A 20,008-nucleotide genomic window follows, 5' to 3' on the forward strand; every position below is an offset into this window, starting at 1 on the left:
ATTACACTTCTTTTTTCATTACATGTTGCCACGAGAACACATTAATATGCAAATACAATGTATATATGCATTGTATTTAATGGGACCCATTTATGGCCATTTAACACAAATATCGCATAAAGTAAAACAGTATATCAAATCAATCTGTTATATCTTTCATAACATAGTTTAGAATCATCTTTATACAAAGTAATATAGCCTGAAAGCTAAAAATCGAGTGGTAAATGAAAAAACAACAACATTGTTTTTGCCTATACATGTCTTATCATGCCATTTTATTTTCTTGATAACCAAGTCCTGGTGTCCACTGCAGAGGACAGCATAAAATATGAATACAAACATTCTCCAAAAAAATGCTGGTTCATTGAAACCTAATATATTTAGGATTGTACAGAATAAGACTGCCAATGAAGGTTACTAAGACAACACAAAAGCTTTCAGTTTTCAGATGTTTAATTTCCCTCAATAACTTCACAACAACATTAGAGACAGAAATCAATGGAGACAACCACCAGTGGTTTGGAGCACCCTGAGATTTAATCATGATAAAAAAAACAAAACGAGGACTACCAAGCTACAATCTTTTGCTTTGAACAATTTCACATTTTTATACCCAAATGTTTTACCGCACAATGCTGATTTATTTGACAAATTCGATCATTTAATTGGGTCCTTTAAAAAAGACATTCTTCCAGCACCATTATTTTCTTTTTTTTTCTCTTTGACCAAAATAAGACTACATATCCAACATCTGTCAAACTTAGGCTAGGTAACCAAGTTAAAAGAGAGAACGTTCCAGATGGTCAAAACTCTTCAGTCCCATACATAGACATAAGTATTTCCGACACTTGGCATGAAAAATATAAACTCATAAGTAATCAAATGCCGCCCGTTCTCCGTATGACAGGTGCATGTGTAGGTCATGGGGTGTAGGAACTGCAGGACCACCTTCAGTGCCAAAGCTCTCAGTGAGGTTCTTCAGTTGCTCACAGAGCAGCACCAGTAACTACTGATGGCAGGAGTCGTCATTCATGATCACTCCACTAAGGCTAAGTTTTTTGACTGAATCTTGGCCAAGTGATCTGATATTCCGGCTTCAATTTTGTCACACTGAGCTAGGAACCCCTAAGCAGAGGGACAATAAAGAGAACGATATTTAATAAAGATCTGCAATCGAATAATGGTCATGGGTATGTTAAAACCCAATATTGATAAGTCGTAATCCTACCTGAACAGCTTTCACAAGTCCCTTTTTCTTCATCCTGCAGTCATTAAAACTCTCAGGCAAGTTCTGTAAATAATACAAAAGTGCACAAATAAAGCGACTTTACTGAATAACAGTATTTCAATAAGTTTGATTCGCAATGAAACAAACGTTTCATCTTTTCCTTATTGTGATGTACATCTGAGTGTAACGGGTTAATGAAAAGACAGGAGGCCTGTTGCATAAAGCTAGCTGAACAAACTCTGAGTTTCTTTAGTAGGTTTAGAGTTGATAAATCCAACCTGGTTTAGATCAAGTTCAACGGTCTCTCAAAGTTTGGTCTAAACAAGGGGCCTGTACCATGATGGGAGTTTAACAAACTCAGGGTTACAGGATTAGTTTTGAGTTGACAAAACCAAACCAATCTATTCAGGCTTTGTTGGTCCCATGATGCTTATCCTCAGCTTTCTCTGTCAACTCGGGCTTTGATCCTGAGTTTAGGAGTTTAGCTGTGACATCAGCAGTGAACAGCCAATCACACGCTGTGGATCAACTGAGATTCACTTCTCTCTTCTGCAGAATATTACATGATTGAAAAATATTAAGAATTTAAACAAATTTACACAGCAAGGAGAAAAGAGCTGTCTATGAAAGAGGACAGTTTAAAGAAAAATCTTATGTCAATGCAAGTAAAGTTTAGTTGATATATAGAGAGAATTGAACATTTAAGCTCACATGTTGTCATTTTTATAGCTTTATTTATTGACTTTAAAACTTATTTGTATGACCTTTATATAGGCTATTTATTTAAATTTTAACAAAGTGCCTATTAAGGATTGATTAACTAAAATGATACATGTGTAATTGATTATGGTATAATATTTACATAAATTATATCTAAATTATTCAAAATTATTATTATTATAAATAAGCATTGTTAAAAGCCAGATGCTTTAGTCTTTAAAAACCATTTGCTATGTAGTAACCTTTAATTTGGAGTAGAAAAAGGGGGAGTGACTTTATTGCAGCTGATTGGTCCAATTTCAGTTTGAGATCTCTTATCCAGAACATAACCTGCCCTGGAGCAGGTTAGCTGTGGAGCGTAAGTTACTATGGAGATGAACACGGCTAAAAGCCAAACCACTTTAATGGTACCTAAAACCCAGGATTGGCACAAACTAAGCTTAAACATATCTGGCTAGCCAGCTAAACCGGCTTCATTGTATAGGCCCCAGGGGTCTCCAAACTCGGTCCTGTCCTGCAGAGTTTAGTTCCAGCCCCAAATAAACACACCTGAACCAGCTAATCAGTGTCTAACTAGGCCCAAGTAAAGACACTGATTAGCTGGTTCAGGGGTTTTAATTGGGGTTGGAGCTAAACTCTGCAGGACAGTGGCCCTCCAGGACCGAGTTTGGAGACCCCTGGTCTAAACTTTCTCTGTCAACTCGGGTTTAATCCAGAATTTGCGATTAACTCTAAAGCGCATGCAACTGAAAGTGTGACGCGTGCGGCAAACAGCCAATCACAGTGTCCGTTTGATTCACTTCTCGCAAGAGAGACGGCGCAATTCACTTCTCTTCTGAAGATTGAGAGAGCGTTTTGAAAATTATCATGAAATTAAACGAGTTTACAAAACAGGAATAAACACTGCTGCTGCAGCGAAAGAATATCTGACTTTATCAATGCATGATGTCAATCAAAGAAATATGCCTAATATTTATAGATTCACAGAGCTCAAATGAATACACGTTGTTTAAAAGAATTATGAATGCATGTATTATATTCATATTAATATTTGGCTACTTGTCAATTAATATAATAATTATATGAATATATTATATTAATTAAAAGTAGGGCTGTCAAAAGATTAATCGCGATTAATCGCATTCCAAAATAAAAGTTTGTGTTTACATAATATATGTGTGTGTACTCTGTTAATTATTATTTATATATAAATACACACACACAAGCATGTATATATTTAAGAAAAAAATATTATTTTTATATATAAAACATTTATATTTATATATATTATAGATTATATAAATGTATATACAGTATATACATGCAAATATTTCTTAAATATATACATGAATGTGTGTGTATTTATATATAAATAATAATTAACAGAGTTCACACACATATATTATGTAAACACAAACTTTTATTTTGGATGCGATTCATCGCGATTAATCATTTGACAGCCCTAATTAAAATTAATTATAATTCATATAATATAAATATTATAAATAGTTAGCAGCAAAAGATGAGCAATTTTGTCTCTAAAGTTTTCACATATCAGCTTTTAGACATTGTTCTGTTTTTTGAGTCTCACGCAAGTCTCAGCCTCACACAATACAAAGTCAATGGAGAGCGTTGGATTGTTTTCCCCCCGGTGTGGGCGTGGCCTAAATACGCTCTGTCTCTATGGCTCTGGTCAGCACAATATGGCCGTTATCTGATTGGCTTAAGTAGATGGTGGGTGAAGTCTACCTATTTCAGGATTTGTGTGAGCGTAGACGCTAGAAATGTTTCAAAATCCACACGCTGTGCTGCGATTTACAAATGTGCAAGAAGAGATCCACCAATGCAGAGGAAGCCATCAACAAATACACAGGAAGTGCTGAGTTGTGTTTGTGACATAAAAACATGCGTGTGGATATTTTTATTTTGTTTACATTTATTTGTGGATAACAATCTATTTGTTTGGATTGGAATAATGCAACAAATCTACCCCCATAGTGTAGTGCAAGTTACCATGGTGATGAACACTGCTAAAAACCAATCTACCTTCTTGAGCCCGAAAAAACAGAGTTTGCTCAAACTAATTTCAAACTTACCTGGGTAGCAACTGAAACCAGCTTTGTGCAACAGGCCAAGGGACTTAGTTCTATCGATTGGTTTGAGATGTGGGCGTTGCGTTCAAAAATGAATGCGAACAAAATGAAGATCCACTTGTGATGTTTTGATAAAAAATGTATGGGGTCAAAAATGTTTTGAAAAATGAAACTTGCATGAATGAATTGTTAACAATGCGATCAATAACATGCATTTACAAAATCGATAGGGTGAATTTTACTTTCGTGCCAACTTTAAGAAACAAACAAAAAAAACAATTACCAGCGCATCGATTTCCTCTAGGATCTTCATGAACTGCTCAGAGGCAATTTTCACTCTGTGGTCCAGTTTGTTAAGAGCCTCAGCTTGCAACTCCTTTGCAAGAAAACCCTGAAAATCATTACATTATGAATTAAATTATGAGAATGACCATATTGCCTAGCCTCGTATAACTGGTACAGCGTTCAAGGCGAAAAATAAATGATGTGTCCCAAATTACATACTATACACTGTCTGGTGTATGAATTTTATGAGGTTATTTTGTCATCCAACATCAGAATCTGTTAGGCCCTCGTCATTATGTAATTAAAGCTACGATAGTTGAGTGTCCATCATTCCACACTTCGTTTTTCTGGTTATTTCAGTGCATCATCCGGGTATTTTAAGTGCTTTTCCTTTTTGAAATTTTCTCTGTGAACACACTACTTAAGTCACACCAAGGACGATAACTATAAAGATAACTAATTTAGCGTCCACATCAGCGGAAGTTCTGTTTCTTCTAAGCGCGTGTTGTAGTCGAGACCACCTAATCCGAGACCAAGACCAATGTGTTGAGACCAAGACTTATGGTGCGTTCACACCAGACGCGTATGAAGCGTTTCGCGCGAGTGATTTACATGTTAAGTCAATGCAAAGACGCGAATAGACATTCTGCGGCGCAATTCGCATGAATGAGGTTCAATTGAGCGAGTTGAAAAATCTGAACTTTGGCAGATATCGCGCCGCGTTAACCAATCAGGAGCTTGCTCTAGTAGGCTAGTGACAACAATGAGGACAAATCATATGTGGATACCCGGAGCTGAATAATACATCTTCATACTTTACAGAAACAGGAATAAAAAGGATCTTGCTTGGAAGAAAGTGAGTGAGGAGGTCGGACAATTTGGTAAGTTGTAAAAAAAAAAAAAAAAAACCTCTTTACTCAATTTGAGCTATACATAGGGTGATTTCGGAGTGATTTGGACACTTTTTGCCATTGCGATGACTTGGAAAAAGTGTCCCAATCACCCTGAATTCCCCCTATTGAGACTGCAAGCTAGTTAAAGGATAGTTCACCCAAAAAGGAAAATTAGCCCATGATTTACTCACCCTCAAGTCATCCTAGGTGTATATGACATTCTTCTTTCAGACTAATAAAATCTGAGTTATATTACAAAAGTCCAGGCTAATCCAAGAATTTGATGAGAATTTGATTCATAGTTGCTCTGTTTTTGAAGTCCATAAAAAGTGCATCTGTCCGTCAAATAACTGCTCCACGCGGCTCTGGGGGGTTAATAAAGGCCTTCTGAAGCAAATTGACGCGTTTGTGTAAGAAAAATATTACTATTTAAAACTTTATCAAGTAAACTTTCGTCCCACCGCCTTCTGTGGAAAAGTGTTGAATGTTGAAAGTGAAACTCAAGATGTGTACGTGACGTCATGACGAGCGGACCTGGTCGCGTTAGTCTTTCGATCGGCAGAGGAACTTTCAAACATTTTCCCATAAATTGAACAGGGAAGGCGGTCGGCCGAAAGTTTACTTTATAAAGTTTTAAATATGGATATTTTTCTTACACAAACGCGTCGATTTGCTTCAGAAGGCCTTTATTAACCCCCCAGAGCCGCGTGGAGCAGTTATTTGATGGGCAGATGCACTTTTATGGACTTCAAAAACAGAGCAACTATGAATCAAATTCTAATGCTTGGATTAGCCTGGACTTTTGTAATATAACTCAGATTTTTTTAGTCTAAAAGAAGAATGTCATATACACCTAGGATGACTTGAGGGTGAGTAAATTATGGGCTAATTTTCATTTTTGGGTGAACTATCCCTTTAAAGCCGGCAACTTGAGCTTATTCGCCGTATTTTATATTTATCCATGTCAGCCATTTCGCAACGAGACGAGCCGGCTGGCAGAAGCCCCTCCCATGACGCGAATTTGCATCTGTTGTGAAGTGAATGTCACACGCGAATGAAGCGAGTAAACTCAAAATGTTCAAGCGTCCAACTACGCGCGAATAGCACGATTTATTCACTTCATCCGCGTCTGGTGTGAACGCACCATAAGGCAGGGCGAGACTAGCCTGGCTCCGCCTTCCTACGTTCTTCAATTTTCATTTTCCTTCAGTACTCTGTCTGGGATTGCGGTATATTCTCTGGTTTTCTCCGGTCAAATTTTAACCGGTCCATTCAGTGGCTGAGAACGATGACGTTGATGTTGTGCGCTAGTTTGAGATGACATACGTCACGACCAAACGTTAGCGATTGGTTATGGCAGATCCAGAGTGGCTCTGGGCAGATCCAATAGTTTTAAACTTCAACAGAGCACCCGCCTTCAAGGAAGTAAACGCTTGTCAATGGAGAGTGGCCAGACTCTCTGTACAAATGAAATGTACGAGAGTCTAGTAAGACCAGGCTAGGGCGAGACCGAGTCGAGACCATTACTCCTTAAATTCATAAAGATCCACATTACCGCCTGAGAAATTACTTATTTTTAATCCATAAATATAATTAGAATAAGACACTACATAGAGCTGTTACCAATCAAATGAAATGATGTTCCCAATCACATTAATGATGTTAATAAATAAATCAGACAATGCACTGGCAATTTATTAAAAGGGTCGCTTCAGTGATTTAGCATTAGGCTTTGTATCAGTAGTAACCCGGTAGTATATTCAAATTATGGTACTTTCCCCCCTCATGTCCCCCTGAGACGAGAGAATTATGCATTTTATTTCTGGAAAAATTCCTCCGATGACGCAAATATCGTCATTTTGCGTCATCGGAGGATTTTTTTGGCCAGAGGCAAAGACTACAGCCACTAGATGGAGCTGTTCCGCATGTTATCAACCGCCCATAGGGGAGAGATCTCACACACAGAATGTAAGACACAGACGGACAATCATAATAACGGAGCGCGATGCAGAGTAAAGTGAGTGTTTCAACTTTTCAATGAATTCCTGTGATAGTTTAGCTTCCATATGCGATCTAAAAACGTGCCAGACTGACGCTTAACGTTAACTCAAATCTGCGTGAGGAATGAAATCTGACACTGCTGCATCTGTGCCGTGACTGTCGTTCGGCTCACTCACACTTTATTGAAAAGACATGTTCAGTTTTTAATTGTAGTGTTTATTCTCTAACTGAACGAAATGATTGTATTACTATGAAGATCAAAACGACGGTGTAAGGAGTGGCCTCGTACGGCAGCGAAGCAAGTGCATTCTGGGAGTTGTTGTCTTTCATCCACATGAGACAAAAATACATTTCTCTAGTCATTTCTCAGTCTAGAAGGCACCAAATTCAAAAATAATTTCACATTTCTACTACAGAAATGACCCAGTTTAAATACAAAGCTTAATGCTAAATCACTGAAGTTACCCTTTAATATCCCAACAGTTGTGGTCTTGACTGGTCTTGAAACAAAATCCAGAGTCCTCCAAGTCTGAGTTCGAGTACAAATGTGGTTGAGACAGAGACAAGACCAAGACCTTCAAAAAATGGTCTTAAGACCGGTCTCAAGACCAAGACCATTCTTGAGTACTACAACACTATCTAATGGCGTTTTTTCACACAGTACCAGCTCACCTCGACTCGCCTTTGTTTGGTTTTCCACTGTGTAAAAATTGTACCTGTCCCTGCTTCCAGATACTTTTTTTCGTATCACCTCTGGCGAGGTTCTGAGCGAGCTGAGGCAATTTTTTGACAGAGATTATGACAACTCGGAAGAATACGCCGTGGTCAAACGAGGAGGTTTCCTTTGTTTGGTTGCCGAAGAGAGGATCCAGCGAGAGCTTGATGGGGCAACGAGGAACTAAAAAGTTTCCTGCGGTGTCGCCATGACGACCAGGTACTATTGTGGAGGTACGCGAGCGAAAAGCGAGTCGAGTCTAGTCGATACTGGTAATGGAAAACCGCCATAAGTGCGTGATTCTAAGCAGGATGGATTCTGATTGGCTGTCAATGTTTTTATCATTCATCCAAGTTGTAAGTCGCGTTGGATAAAAGCGTCTGCTAAATGCATAAATGTAAATGTTCATCAGCTGGATAAAATCGTTCTGAAAATTATTCCAACGATATAGTTTCTCTATACCGTTATTGTTATAACTGTGGTGTGAACTCAATTCTTTTTTATTGAGATGATTTTTTTAACTATATCTTTATCGTTATCTTTAAATAGTTATCATCCTTGGTGTGATTTGGCCTTTATACTATAAAACGGCATAGAATAGTGCCATATATTCGATTTTTTTTTTTTAAAAACATGTCACATACGTTCTTCAGTCCTGTGAGTTCACCATCCACCTTCTCAAGCTTCTTGGCGGTTTGTTCCACTGACTTTTCAATGTCTTTGAGCTTTTTAAGTTCAGCTTCCTCCTCAGGACTGTTCTGTAAAAATAAAGCTTATTTCAGACTCAGAAATAATCACAGACATTTCTTTATGAATGAATAACGCATTACACATCTTACCCTCTTTCCGATCATCATCATTTTACAACCTTGCTTTACTCCAAAGCCAGACAGAGGCTCATCCATCTCCTTCAATGATTTCCCTACAGTCAGAACAACATTAGGTTACAATTCCAGGTATTCTTGCAAAAGCAATAAGGTGAATTTAGGTTGATTAGGACACTTTTTCCAAGCATCTCAATGGCAAAAAGTGTCCAAATCACCCTGAATTAACCCTACACTGTCACTGTTGCGATGGCACAGATTAATGATGCTTTTATTTCAAGCACTGCTTTAGTCTGTTGAGCTCACAAACATCAACTTATGATAATTACTGTAGTTTATACGCAAAAGACAGACCATTTTACAGCTGAGTGAGTATAAACACAGGAAGCCGAGAAACAGATAAGCCTAAAGTGCTGTATTACCTTTAAATATGACTTTCTGGGATGGTGCTGGTACTCCTGTGGCTTCTGTCAGCGCCTCACACAAATCCTTCAACAGTGGTTCATGTCCATCTTGTGCTGTTAAAGTGATGCTGTGTTTGGTCGTGCCTGAGACAAGAACAGGCAGAAGATGACAGGTTTATTACTCAAAATGACCCAGAGAGCTAACGTTATCTGGCACTGCATCTGCAAATGCAGCATTGACATACACCTCTCATCCAACCGTAATCAGATCTGTCTTGAAAACTCAAAATATAAATGCATAGCCTCGATATGTTACTAACGGTGAAACAAGCGCCTGAGGTTTAGTGATGCTCGGATCATTTGCAGTTAGCTAGCTTTAACTGTCGAACCGTGTAAAGCTAACCTCAATACATTAGCGACTACTTTTATTTCTGATATATCTCAATGTTTTGAAATATGAAAAGTGGTCCGTTATCTTTACCATAAGCAACTGTCACTGTCAAGGTGTTCTCCGCCATATCGGCACACTGTTAGCTAGCGCTTCACAACTTTAGAGTGTGTACATTATGCAACCGGAAACGACGCATGTGTTTGCGTCACGCCCCTAAGAAAACCGGGGGTGTGCTCGACATTTGTTTTTTTATTATTATATTTTTTTATTTTATGTACATTATATATTTACAGAAAGAAATGTTGGAATGTAAAATAAAATAAAAAAAAGCAATACATTACGCAATTATTTATTTCAGTCGGAAAATACCAAGTGAGCTCTTTTTAATAGAGATGGATAACATTTCTTACATTTTATAAATCAATTTAGATTTTACATAAACCCTTTGCAAAATTTTAAAAGCACTAAAATATAAGTAACTGATTCTTTATGTAAAACTTATCGTTATTGTGGCCTTTAATAGAAAATAAGTCTTTCTTGAAATTTGTTACTGCCAAATAAATAGCCACAAAAATGATCCACAATGTTTAAATACCATAATTTATTACAACTCTTACAGCATCTCACATTTCAGAACTTGATGTATATTCATGAAGAAACATTATCATCAAGAAAACCAGATCATTTTAATAATTCAAGCAATATTCGGACCAGTTGATGGCGTGCTTTACATTTCTACCCAGAACTGTGGACTCGAAATACTTGATCAATCTCAGCAATAATTCTGTCAACATTTCAGCAAGCCTAAGAGGAAGCAAGGGTATAATTAATATTAACTGTACAAATATTATTAAAATTAGAAATTGCTATATTATGAAATAATATGGGTTTTACGTCATTAACAACACGCAAGAGTGAGTGACTTTTATAACAGCTAGGATCTCATATCATCCAGAATTACTTTTGTTTGAACATGCATTGATATAAAGGTAACCTCGAGTAACAATGGACATTCATAGTAAGTGGTAAGTAAATATGCCAGATTTCTTATTTCAATTTCTAAAAAAACTGGAATCTCATTGGCAATCAGGCTAACATGTTTACATGACCACATTTTAATTAAAATTGAAAAATGATGCTTCATGTGATCAAGTTCAACATGTAACAAAAACTGTTAGTTACAATACCAAATGCTAGACTGGGAAATGAATACAACAAAACATGTCCGATGCCATTTACCAGCACTAATAACTTCCTCCACTGTATGTAAATAAAACACTGATCAGAGAACAGTTTCTTATGTGGCAGGGATCTGTGGCAGGCCAAACTCATCGACCAGAACGCCATCCTGAGGGATACAAATACAAAAACTATTTACTGAACAAATCACAAATATAAATATTACCAAAAGATAATGAATATGTATATCTTGTATAGGATGATTTTAGACTCAAAATGATTAATAAATGCACACACAATTATCCATGAACTTGATAAATGTTGCAGACATGTTTTACTATCCACAAACAAATGCCTTTTAACTTGTGTGTGCAAAATACAGAATTACATGAATGTGCAGCGATTTGTACAAATAGAGACACACAGTAGTTGTGAATACAAAACTTTGATTTTGTATTAATGTAGGTCAGAATGTGTGCGTGCAGCGAGTAAGATGTGCATTTGTGGATCCGGTGACGCGCATGCATTCATTGACACGTTTGTGCGTCGATTCTATTTGATTCATTTGGATTTTGAGACTTTCATTTCGCCGGTTTGGCCTTGCACGATCCACACACACAGCTGTCTAAGGGCGTTTTCACACCTGAAAGTTCGCACCAAGGTCCGAACCGAAGTTAATGTTTTGATACTTTTTATATATTCGGTTAGTTTTGGTTTGGTTTCACATTGCAATTATGTGAGCGGACTAAAGAACTTTACATGACACACTTGCGTCCACTCGTCATCATCTATGTGGGCGGCATCTGGACATTGATTGGTTTGTAAACGGACGTGCGTCTGACGTCAGCGTCTTTGACAAGTTGAATGAACGGACGCATATCGTTGCCACTATTGAACAGTGCGCATTGCTTGACTATTTTTTTATTCGTTACGTTTAAAAGTGGACATTTCAAGCTTTATATACACATATTTATCATGTTTGTGAGGCAAGTAGCCTGCTGAGTTTCGGTTTATTTGAGACCCGCTCCAGTTCATGTGTAAAGCATGTGATCGCTCCCGCGATTATTGTCTGCTATAGACTATTTGCTTCTTATTTATTAAATCCAGGCAATTATCTGATTAAACGTTGATTAAAATTAAGATACAATTTATACAAAACTAAATTCCCATTAAGGAAATGCTTTCTAAGCAAAATCATACAAAATTGCGTTCAAAATTATTTCTGACTTTCTGTCTTTTGACATATTGCGCATATTTTCACTTTTCATAATCAATGTAGCCTAGATTGAATTTAAAAATAACGTTATAATATTTAAACATAAACAGGAACTTCCTGTAAATGCTCTGAAAGTCCGAACCATACAGAAAATGCTTTCACACTAGAAACGAACCGAACCTTTGTTCAGTTTGATCCGGACTGAGACTACCTCTTTTCGTCGGACCAAATTTCGTCTGTTTGGTCCGGACCGTGGTACGGGGGAGGTTTCACACCTGCAATTTTGATTCGGACCAAACTGAAAAGTCCGAAAATCCGGACCAAACAAGGTAGGTGTGAAAACGCCCTAAGAAAACCAGCTGCCACTAGATGGCGGTATTCTGCCAAAACAGACACTGGAACCGTGAGCGTTATTCTGTCTATAAGACGCTTTATGTGTCCTCGTTATAAATAGAGGAAAACGCTTAAAAGTAGGCTAACGTTAAAAAGGTATTAATAACGCATAGGCTACTTTGTATAGGCAAGCAAATTAAATCAGGTCATGAACACAACATTGTTCATCACAACATTTCTCGCCCACAGAAAACCATTCTAAAATGCTTAATATGCAATATAGCGCATGTTCAATAAAGTGTATAGCCAACTTTTAATATCACCGTTTTACTGCAGGAAGCCAGGTTAAGCGTTTTCTTTTATAATAGAATTTATGGGAGAAAACGCTTACTATGTACATGATGAGCCCAGGATGCATTAATGCATTAAGACAGCGATATTACAAGTATAAAAATATGAACCTAAAATGCGCAAAGTTTCACATTGTTTTCTCTGGAATATTCTAAAACGCTTAATGTGAAAAACGCAGTAAGAAGACCGTGCAAGACCAAACTCTTATTAATAAAGCATGTGCAAAAAAAGGGAGATGAGCCCAGAATATGATACGCAAAGTGCTTATAATTACACGTTTAAAGCATTTTCCGGCACGCTTAACGTGGCTTAATTACAGACAGGGATATTAAAAGAACAAATTCTGTACATAACTCACTAATAAAGAATAGGAGAGTAGCTATGTAGCAGCCTATATGTACATAAAAACAGATGAGCCCATTACGTTTTACTTTATAACGGGTTTCCTAGATGTTGTTCAAAACGGTGATATTAAAAGTTGGCTATACACTTTATTGAGCATGCGCTATATTGCATATTAAGCATTTTATAATGGTTTTCTGTGGGAGAGAAATGTTGTGATGAACAATGTTGTGTTCATAACCTGATTTAATCTGCTTGCCTATACAAAGTAGCCTATGCGTTATTAATACCTTTTTAACGTTAGCCTACTGTTAAGCGTTTTACTCGTCTTTATAACGAGGACACATAAAGCGTCCTATAGACAGAATAACGCTCACGGTTCCAGTGTCTGTTTTGGCAGAATACCGCCATCTAGTGGCAGCAGGTTTTCTTAGACAGCTGTGTGTGTGGATCGCGCAAGGCCAAACCGGCGAAATGAAAGTCTCAAAATCCAAATGAATCAAATAGGATTGACGCACAAACGTGTCAATGAATGCATGCGCGTCACCGGATCCACAAATGCACATCTTACTCGTTGCACGCACACATTCTGACCTACATTAATACAAAATCAAAGTTTTGTATTCACAACTACTGTGTGTCTCTATTTGTACAAATCGCTGCACATTCATGTAATTCTGTATTTTGCACACACAAGTTAAAAGACATTTGTTTGTGGATAGTAAAACATGTCTGCAACATTTATCAAGTTCACAGATAATTGTGTGTGCATTTATTAATCATTTTGAGTCTAAAATCATCCCATAGTCTTGTCATTGACAATTTTATCAGTGCAATTTGCACCTTATTGGTTTTAGCGTCACTGGGGATTCCTTCAGGAATGGAGGGTGCAGACGAGGCTTCATCTAAGTAAGAGCTGTCATCATCCAGGAGTAACTCATCTCCCAGAGCATCCAGCTCTGCAACAGAGGAGAAAATGAAGCTTTAAGCTCCAAATGCAGACACACACACCCACACACACACACAAACTACCTGCTTCCAGTTCATCCTCATCGATCTCTGGTGTGCCATAGCTGCGGCTGAGAGCTTCCTGCACCTCGCTGGCCTCTTCCATCATGTCTTCCAGTTGATCCTGCAGGTCCTATCAGTCACAAGCATTGGTAATGAAAAAGTGTATAATATTAACCACTTCTCATGAGTCAAAAACGTTACTTAAAAAACAGCCATTATCAAAACGATTAGTGTGCATACTTCAATCTGATCCATCTTCACTTGTTTGTATGCTTTCTTCATTTCTTTTGCTCCAATCTTCATAGCCTCCACCTACAAAAGTATTACAAAAAGTATAAAAGGTTTGTGGATACAGAGGATAAATGAATAAATGAAATTCTGGTTACTGCCAATACATACACGACACGCTGCTGTGAGCTAGTAAGACCTGCTGCTGCTGTACTATAGAGCGTACATAAACTACCCGTAGCAGATCTATACAGGTGGAGCTGGGGAGTCGGAGGGTTTCTAAAAACACACTGCACTGCTAAAGCAAACGCTAACCATGTGTTTGAAGGTTGAGCACACAAGCTCATTGGCTGCTGATACAGCAGGAACCAATCAGCTGTGCCCTATAGAGAATGACATAATTGCAAGCAGGTTTAGGACCTATTAGACCATCTAGAGTTTCATGACAGAACTTTGTATTTAAAGGAACACGACACTATTTTTGAAAATAGGCTCATTTTCAATCTCCACTAGAGTTAAACAATTGAGTTTAACTGTTTTTGAATCCATTCAGCCGATCTCCGGGTCTGGCGGTAGCACTTTTAGCATAGCTTAGCATAGATCATTGAATCTGATTAGACCGTTAGCATCTCGCTCAATAATATGTCCAAAGAGTTTCGATGTTTTTCCTATTTAAAACTTGACTCTTCTGTAGTTACATTGTGTACTAAGACCGACGAAAAATTAAAAGTTGTGATTTTCTAGGCCGATATGGCTAGGAACTATACTCTCATTCCTGCGTAATAATCGAGGAACTTTGTGCCGTACCATGAATGCAGCGGCGCAATGATATTACACAGCGCCTGAAAATAGGCTAACTTCTGTCAACATAACCAACGTGACAACCTGCTCGCACAGAGAGCGCTGGAGACTATTTTCAGACGCTGTGTAATATCATTGCGCCTCTGCACTCATGGTACGGCACAAAGTTCCTCGATTATTACGCAGGAATGAGAGTATAGTTCCTAGCCATATCGGCCTAGAAAATCACAACTTTTCATTTTTTCGTCGGCCTTAGTACACGATGTAACTACCGAAGAGTCAAGTTTTAAATAGGAAAAATATCGAAAGTCTTTGGTCATTTTTGAGCGAGATGCTAATGGTCTAATCATATCTATGCTAAGCTATGCTAAAAGTGCTACCGCCAAACCCAGAGATCGGCTGAATGGATTCGAAAACGGTAAAACTCAGCTTTTTAACTCTAGGGGAGTTGGAAAATGAGCCAATTTTCAAAAATAGTGGAGTGTTCCATTAAAAATTAATTAGTGGTCAGAATAATATATACACCAATATAAGTGTTTTATTTTATTTTCAATGTAAAAAAAAACCCAGTATGAAATGATTTATTATATTAGGAAAATACCATATACGCAAGAAGAAATGAATCGGCTCTTTGCAAATCAAATTTCTTGGATTTTATAAATAAATGTAATTAAAAATTCAAAAGTGCTGGGAGTAATATGGACAGCAGTGAATAAGTTCATAAGTCTTTACTGTTGTTTTGGTGTCCCTTAATGACTGGATCGTATAGTTGGCTTGTTCCATATTAAATGACTGCTGGGAAAGCTGATCTCTTTGACCTTCATACCTGCATAATACAGTGGGGAAAAAATAACATTTAACAATATTACAAAAAAACATTGGTAACACTTTACAATAAGGTTGAATTAGTTAACATTAGTCAATGCATTAGTTAACATTAACTAGCCACGAACAACAACTCTGTTCGGCATTAATCTTAACTCACACATATATTAATGCATCTATTCATGTTAACAGTGCAATTAGTTAACATTAGTTAATGCAGTAGTTAACATGAACTAGCCATGAACAATGCCTGTAGCTTTACTGTTTTTGTAAGATTATCTTACTGTACAGATTTAAATTAGTTTACGTAGCAGTTGACACACACTTATGGACATTTCTAACTCACACCTTATCAACATTATTTAATAAGCCATTGATTTTGGGCTGTTGGTAAACATAAGTGGAAGCCATCTGAACATCTTGTTTATACGCACTTTACTATCATTACATACATTCAACAAAGCATTCATTAATGAAATGTGTGAACCTTATTTTAAAGTGTTACCAAAACATTTGATCACATCAATATCCACTAGATATTGCAATAAACATTTCATACATCGTACATGGTTATTAGTCAGGGTAAAACTCACATTCTCTTTTGTTTCAGCACTCTCATTGCCTTCTGTTTCACTGTATTCTGTAAAGAGATCGTTCATCTTTACGCTTACAGAATTCTTCGTGATTTACAGTGGGATTCAATGTACATTGAAAACACTGAGACCACATGAAAATCTGGGATTCAAAGTCTAATTTAAACTTGGAAACAAACACAATTTTAGGATTTTGAAAATATCATGTAAAAAGAACATAGTCGATGACAGTAATCGATTACTTTTGTGATCTTGTGAACTCCTAAAGGTCCACAAGATGCTTTTTGGATCATTCTCAAATGATGCTGGAAAAAATTATTAATTTTTACATGTGGAGTTCAAGAAGCTGGAGTCAGGGTTACTATAAAACTAAAGTAAAATTAAAACCATTAAAAAATCATTTTCTTTACTTGAAAAATTTGATTTACTAAAATGTTTCAATTGATGTACTAAAATAAAATAATCAAAATATTAATACAAAATATAATTGTATCTCAATAATACTAAACTGGCATGCTGCTGTCAGGACAATAACAATACTAAGAAATGGTCATTTTTCAATAAAGAAAATCACTAGTTCATTAATGTAAAGCGCTTTGAGTGCAGAGAAAAGTGCTATATAAATGTAACAACTTATTTTTATTATTCACAAATTGTCATGCTGATATTATTATGTAGGCCTATAATACAAAAATGTATTCAAATGCAAAGCAGAGTGGCTCAGACTTTTGGATCTCACTGTACATTAGCCTGTATAGTTATAATGATCTTGTATGTGACATTAAATCAACTCGAGTTTCTGATGCTCACTTTTGAGGGTCCATCCCTCATCTTTTTCATCTGGTCCTTGTACTTCATTAGCTCTGCGTCGATTCTCGCTATTTTCTTATCGATTGACTCGACCCTCGTGTCCACCTATAACGGGAACACCACACACAGCATCCACTGTACCTCCATCCATGTCTGACATGCAAACACCAATCAGGAGGCTTCACTGGTGTTCGGAGACATTCACTAACATACTGTACTTACATTGCCTATGCAGTCAGAAAGGTTGGGAGGAGGCGTCTGTTTGCTCCGACCGAAAATTCGGTTCATTTTTAAACGGGATTTACACTTATTTGTTTTGTAGAGGTACTTAAATGCTGACCATCACAACGGGCTTGTTCCGGTTGGTCATAGAATACACATACCATAATAAAAGTCACCGATGAGGATGGTGAAGATTTAGTAATGCGCTTAAAATATTGCTGCATGTTTCTTCTTCTCATTTTCCACTTGACATTATTTTGCCCCATATCTTAACCGACCAATATTCTGCCGAAAAATTGCAGACCATCAATAGTTAAATAAATTAATTTTCTATAAGCTAATCATTTGTTCATATTACTAAATTATACTAAATGTTTTAATTATTGCTACCATTGTCTTAGTATTATCAGTGTGATTGATTTTATTTAGTAATTATTATTATTATTATTATTTATTTATTTTTATTGTAGGCATCTATGACAGTTAAAGGCACAATATGTACGATTTTTGGATTAAAATATCCAAAGACCTCTAGAACAGTGTTATATATTTTGTTGACTTCTGTACTCACATTATCCAAAATGTTTCCAAGAATGTTTAAAGGAACACTCCACTTTTTTTGAAAATAGGCTCATTTTACAAGTCCCCTAGAGCTAAATTTGAAGTTGAGTTTTACCGTTTTTTAATCCATTCAGCCGATCTTTGTATCTGGCAGTAGCACTTTTAGCATAGCTTAGCATACATCATTGATTCTGATCAGCCCATTAGCATCTCATTCAAAAAATGACCAAAGACACTTTCAATATTTTTCCTATTTAAAACTTGACTCTTCTACAGTTACATCGTGTGCTAAGACCAACTGAAAATGAAAAGTTCGATTTTCTACACCTATATGGCTAGGAACTACTTTCTCATTCCTGCCTAATAGTCGCGGATCTTCGCGGCCGTACCATGGCTGCAGCGCAATGATATTACAGCACCTGAAAGTAGCCCCCAGCTAGGTAACTTTCAATGTGACCGGCACAAAGTTTGTGTGTTGCAGAGAAAGTTTCAGGCTTGCAGCCGACAAATTGTGTTGTGGATTTACCTGTGTGATTAGCCATGGTTCTGTGTGTTGTAAAGGGCTGTGATAGTAAGTCGAAGGTGTAACTACCACCATGTTTCACAGAATACCAACGAATCATTGTGCTGCTGCAGCCATGGTACGGCCGCGAAGATCCGCGACTATTACGCAGGAATGAGAAAGTAGTTCCTAGCTATATAGGTGTAGAAAATCGCAACTTTTCATTTTCAGTTTGTCTTAGCACACGATGTAACTGTAGAAGAGTCAAGTTTTAAATAGGAAAAATATTGTAAGTGTCTTTGGTCATTTTTTGAATGAGATGCTAATGGACTGACCAGAATCAATGATGTATGCTAAGCTATAATAAAAGTGCTACTGCCAGATACAAAGATCGGCTGAATGGATTCAAAAACGGTAAAACTCAACTATTTAACTCTAGGGGACTTGTAAAATGAGCCTATTTTCAAAAAAAGTGGAGTGTTCCTTTAAGTCCAGAGAAATAAACAATTTTAACCAAGGCTGAATCCGAAATCGCCCCCCTCAAATAGGGCATTATTTGAGGGGGCAGCCATTTGTAGTGGTGTCCGAAACTGTAGTGGACGTTATTGAGTGCACTCATTCAATCCCACATTGCACCGCAATATCGAGTGTAAAGCCGATGTACACTCAACGGCTGTCCGACTTCACGCAATCGTTTTCATTCACTCCTTCACGTGAACTATATTAGGGGACAAACGTAGGGAAAAGTGAATGAGGGTTTAGGGGGCGATTTTGGATTCAGCCCAGGACACAGACCGTGTCCGTGCGTCGCCTATCAATGACATCCATGATATGATTTCCAGTTTTATTTAGTAGAAACCATGGAAACACCAAATACGCTTTAATATATTATACACTCTATAATATATTAAGCGGTTGGGTTAAATGTTTGCTTAAAACAACCCAATTGCTTGGTTAGTCCATTTTCAACCCAACTTGGGTTATTTTTAAAGCAGCATTTTTAGAGTGTATGTTTTATTAGACAAGGGAACAACTGTTTGGAGACATTTAAAGAAAACTAATTATCGTACAGTAATACAGTATTTTCTCCGTCATAAAATATGTTTGAATTATTTGCATACCATTTAGCAACATAAGCCATCCAGCATTTATTAATATGATAATTTAATATAGATCTAGCTTTACTGCAGTGTGCAATAAGTGTCTCATATAGCAGCCACGCAGTGAATGCAGAGTAACATCATTTTCAACACACTCAAATTTATGTAAATAAGATGAAACAGCACTGCGTTACCAAACATACGCTTGACCGGAAGAAGCAGAAACGGCAACTGTGGCATAATAAAAGCTCCGCTGCTGTCGAGCCGTGTGCCGCGCTCGTCTCTCATCAACAATCGCTTCATTGACCTCGTTCAGCTCCCACAGCACTCGGCCCTGCCCTGCTTCATACTACAGTAACGTTAATAATCTCATGAACATG

The 20,008-nt window shown here is 37.2% G+C and overlaps 2 protein-coding genes across 2 annotated transcripts; both read right to left on the bottom strand.

The window, feature by feature from the left end:
• Positions 1-515: 515 nt before the first annotated feature.
• On the bottom strand, positions 516-9,768 carry bag1 (BCL2 associated athanogene 1). The gene is made up of 7 exons (XM_079819663.1): positions 9,645-9,768; positions 9,182-9,307; positions 8,775-8,857; positions 8,580-8,693; positions 4,325-4,432; positions 1,229-1,291; positions 516-1,125 (listed from the first exon to the last, which is right to left on the bottom strand). Exons 1-7 carry the CDS (start codon positions 9,679-9,681, stop codon positions 1,036-1,038), a joined length of 621 nt encoding a protein of 206 aa, XP_079675789.1. The 5' UTR covers positions 9,682-9,768; the 3' UTR covers positions 516-1,035.
• A 121-nt stretch (positions 9,769-9,889) lies between these two features.
• chmp5a (charged multivesicular body protein 5a) lies at positions 9,890-17,613 on the bottom strand. The gene is made up of 8 exons (XM_079819662.1): positions 17,466-17,613; positions 17,244-17,348; positions 16,434-16,480; positions 15,748-15,841; positions 14,227-14,298; positions 14,008-14,116; positions 13,819-13,934; positions 9,890-10,902 (listed from the first exon to the last, which is right to left on the bottom strand). Exons 1-8 carry the CDS (start codon positions 17,529-17,531, stop codon positions 10,852-10,854), a joined length of 660 nt encoding a protein of 219 aa, XP_079675788.1. The 5' UTR covers positions 17,532-17,613; the 3' UTR covers positions 9,890-10,851.
• Positions 17,614-20,008: the final 2,395 nt, after the last annotated feature.

Source organism: Gobio gobio, assembly GCF_949357685.1.
Source record: "Gobio gobio genome assembly, chromosome: 6".
Classification (NCBI taxonomy): Eukaryota; Metazoa; Chordata; class Actinopteri; order Cypriniformes; family Gobionidae; genus Gobio; species Gobio gobio.

What these genes read in the sequence shown, in the direction of transcription:
- bag1 (XM_079819663.1), bottom strand. Translation starts at nt 9,681, where the DNA reads ATGGCGGAGAACACCTTGACAGTGACAGTTGCTTATG. An exon ending in TGATGATGATCGGAAAGAGG is followed by an intron (nt 8,694 to 8,774) that starts GTAAGATGTGTA and finishes TTATTTTTACAG; the next exon opens with AACAGTCCTGAGGAGGAAGC. An exon ending in AACTCACAGGACTGAAGAAC is followed by an intron (nt 4,433 to 8,579) that starts GTATGTGACATG and finishes AATGATTTTCAG; the next exon opens with GGTTTTCTTGCAAAGGAGTT.
- chmp5a (XM_079819662.1), bottom strand. Translation starts at nt 17,531, where the DNA reads ATGAACCGAATTTTCGGTCGGAGCAAACAGACGCCTCCTCCCAACCTT. An exon ending in TTTCTGACTGCATAGGCAAT is followed by an intron (nt 17,349 to 17,465) that starts GTAAGTACAGTA and finishes TTCCCGTTATAG; the next exon opens with GTGGACACGAGGGTCGAGTC. An exon ending in TGAGGATGAACTGGAAGCAG is followed by an intron (nt 13,935 to 14,007) that starts GTAGTTTGTGTG and finishes CCTCTGTTGCAG; the next exon opens with AGCTGGATGCTCTGGGAGAT.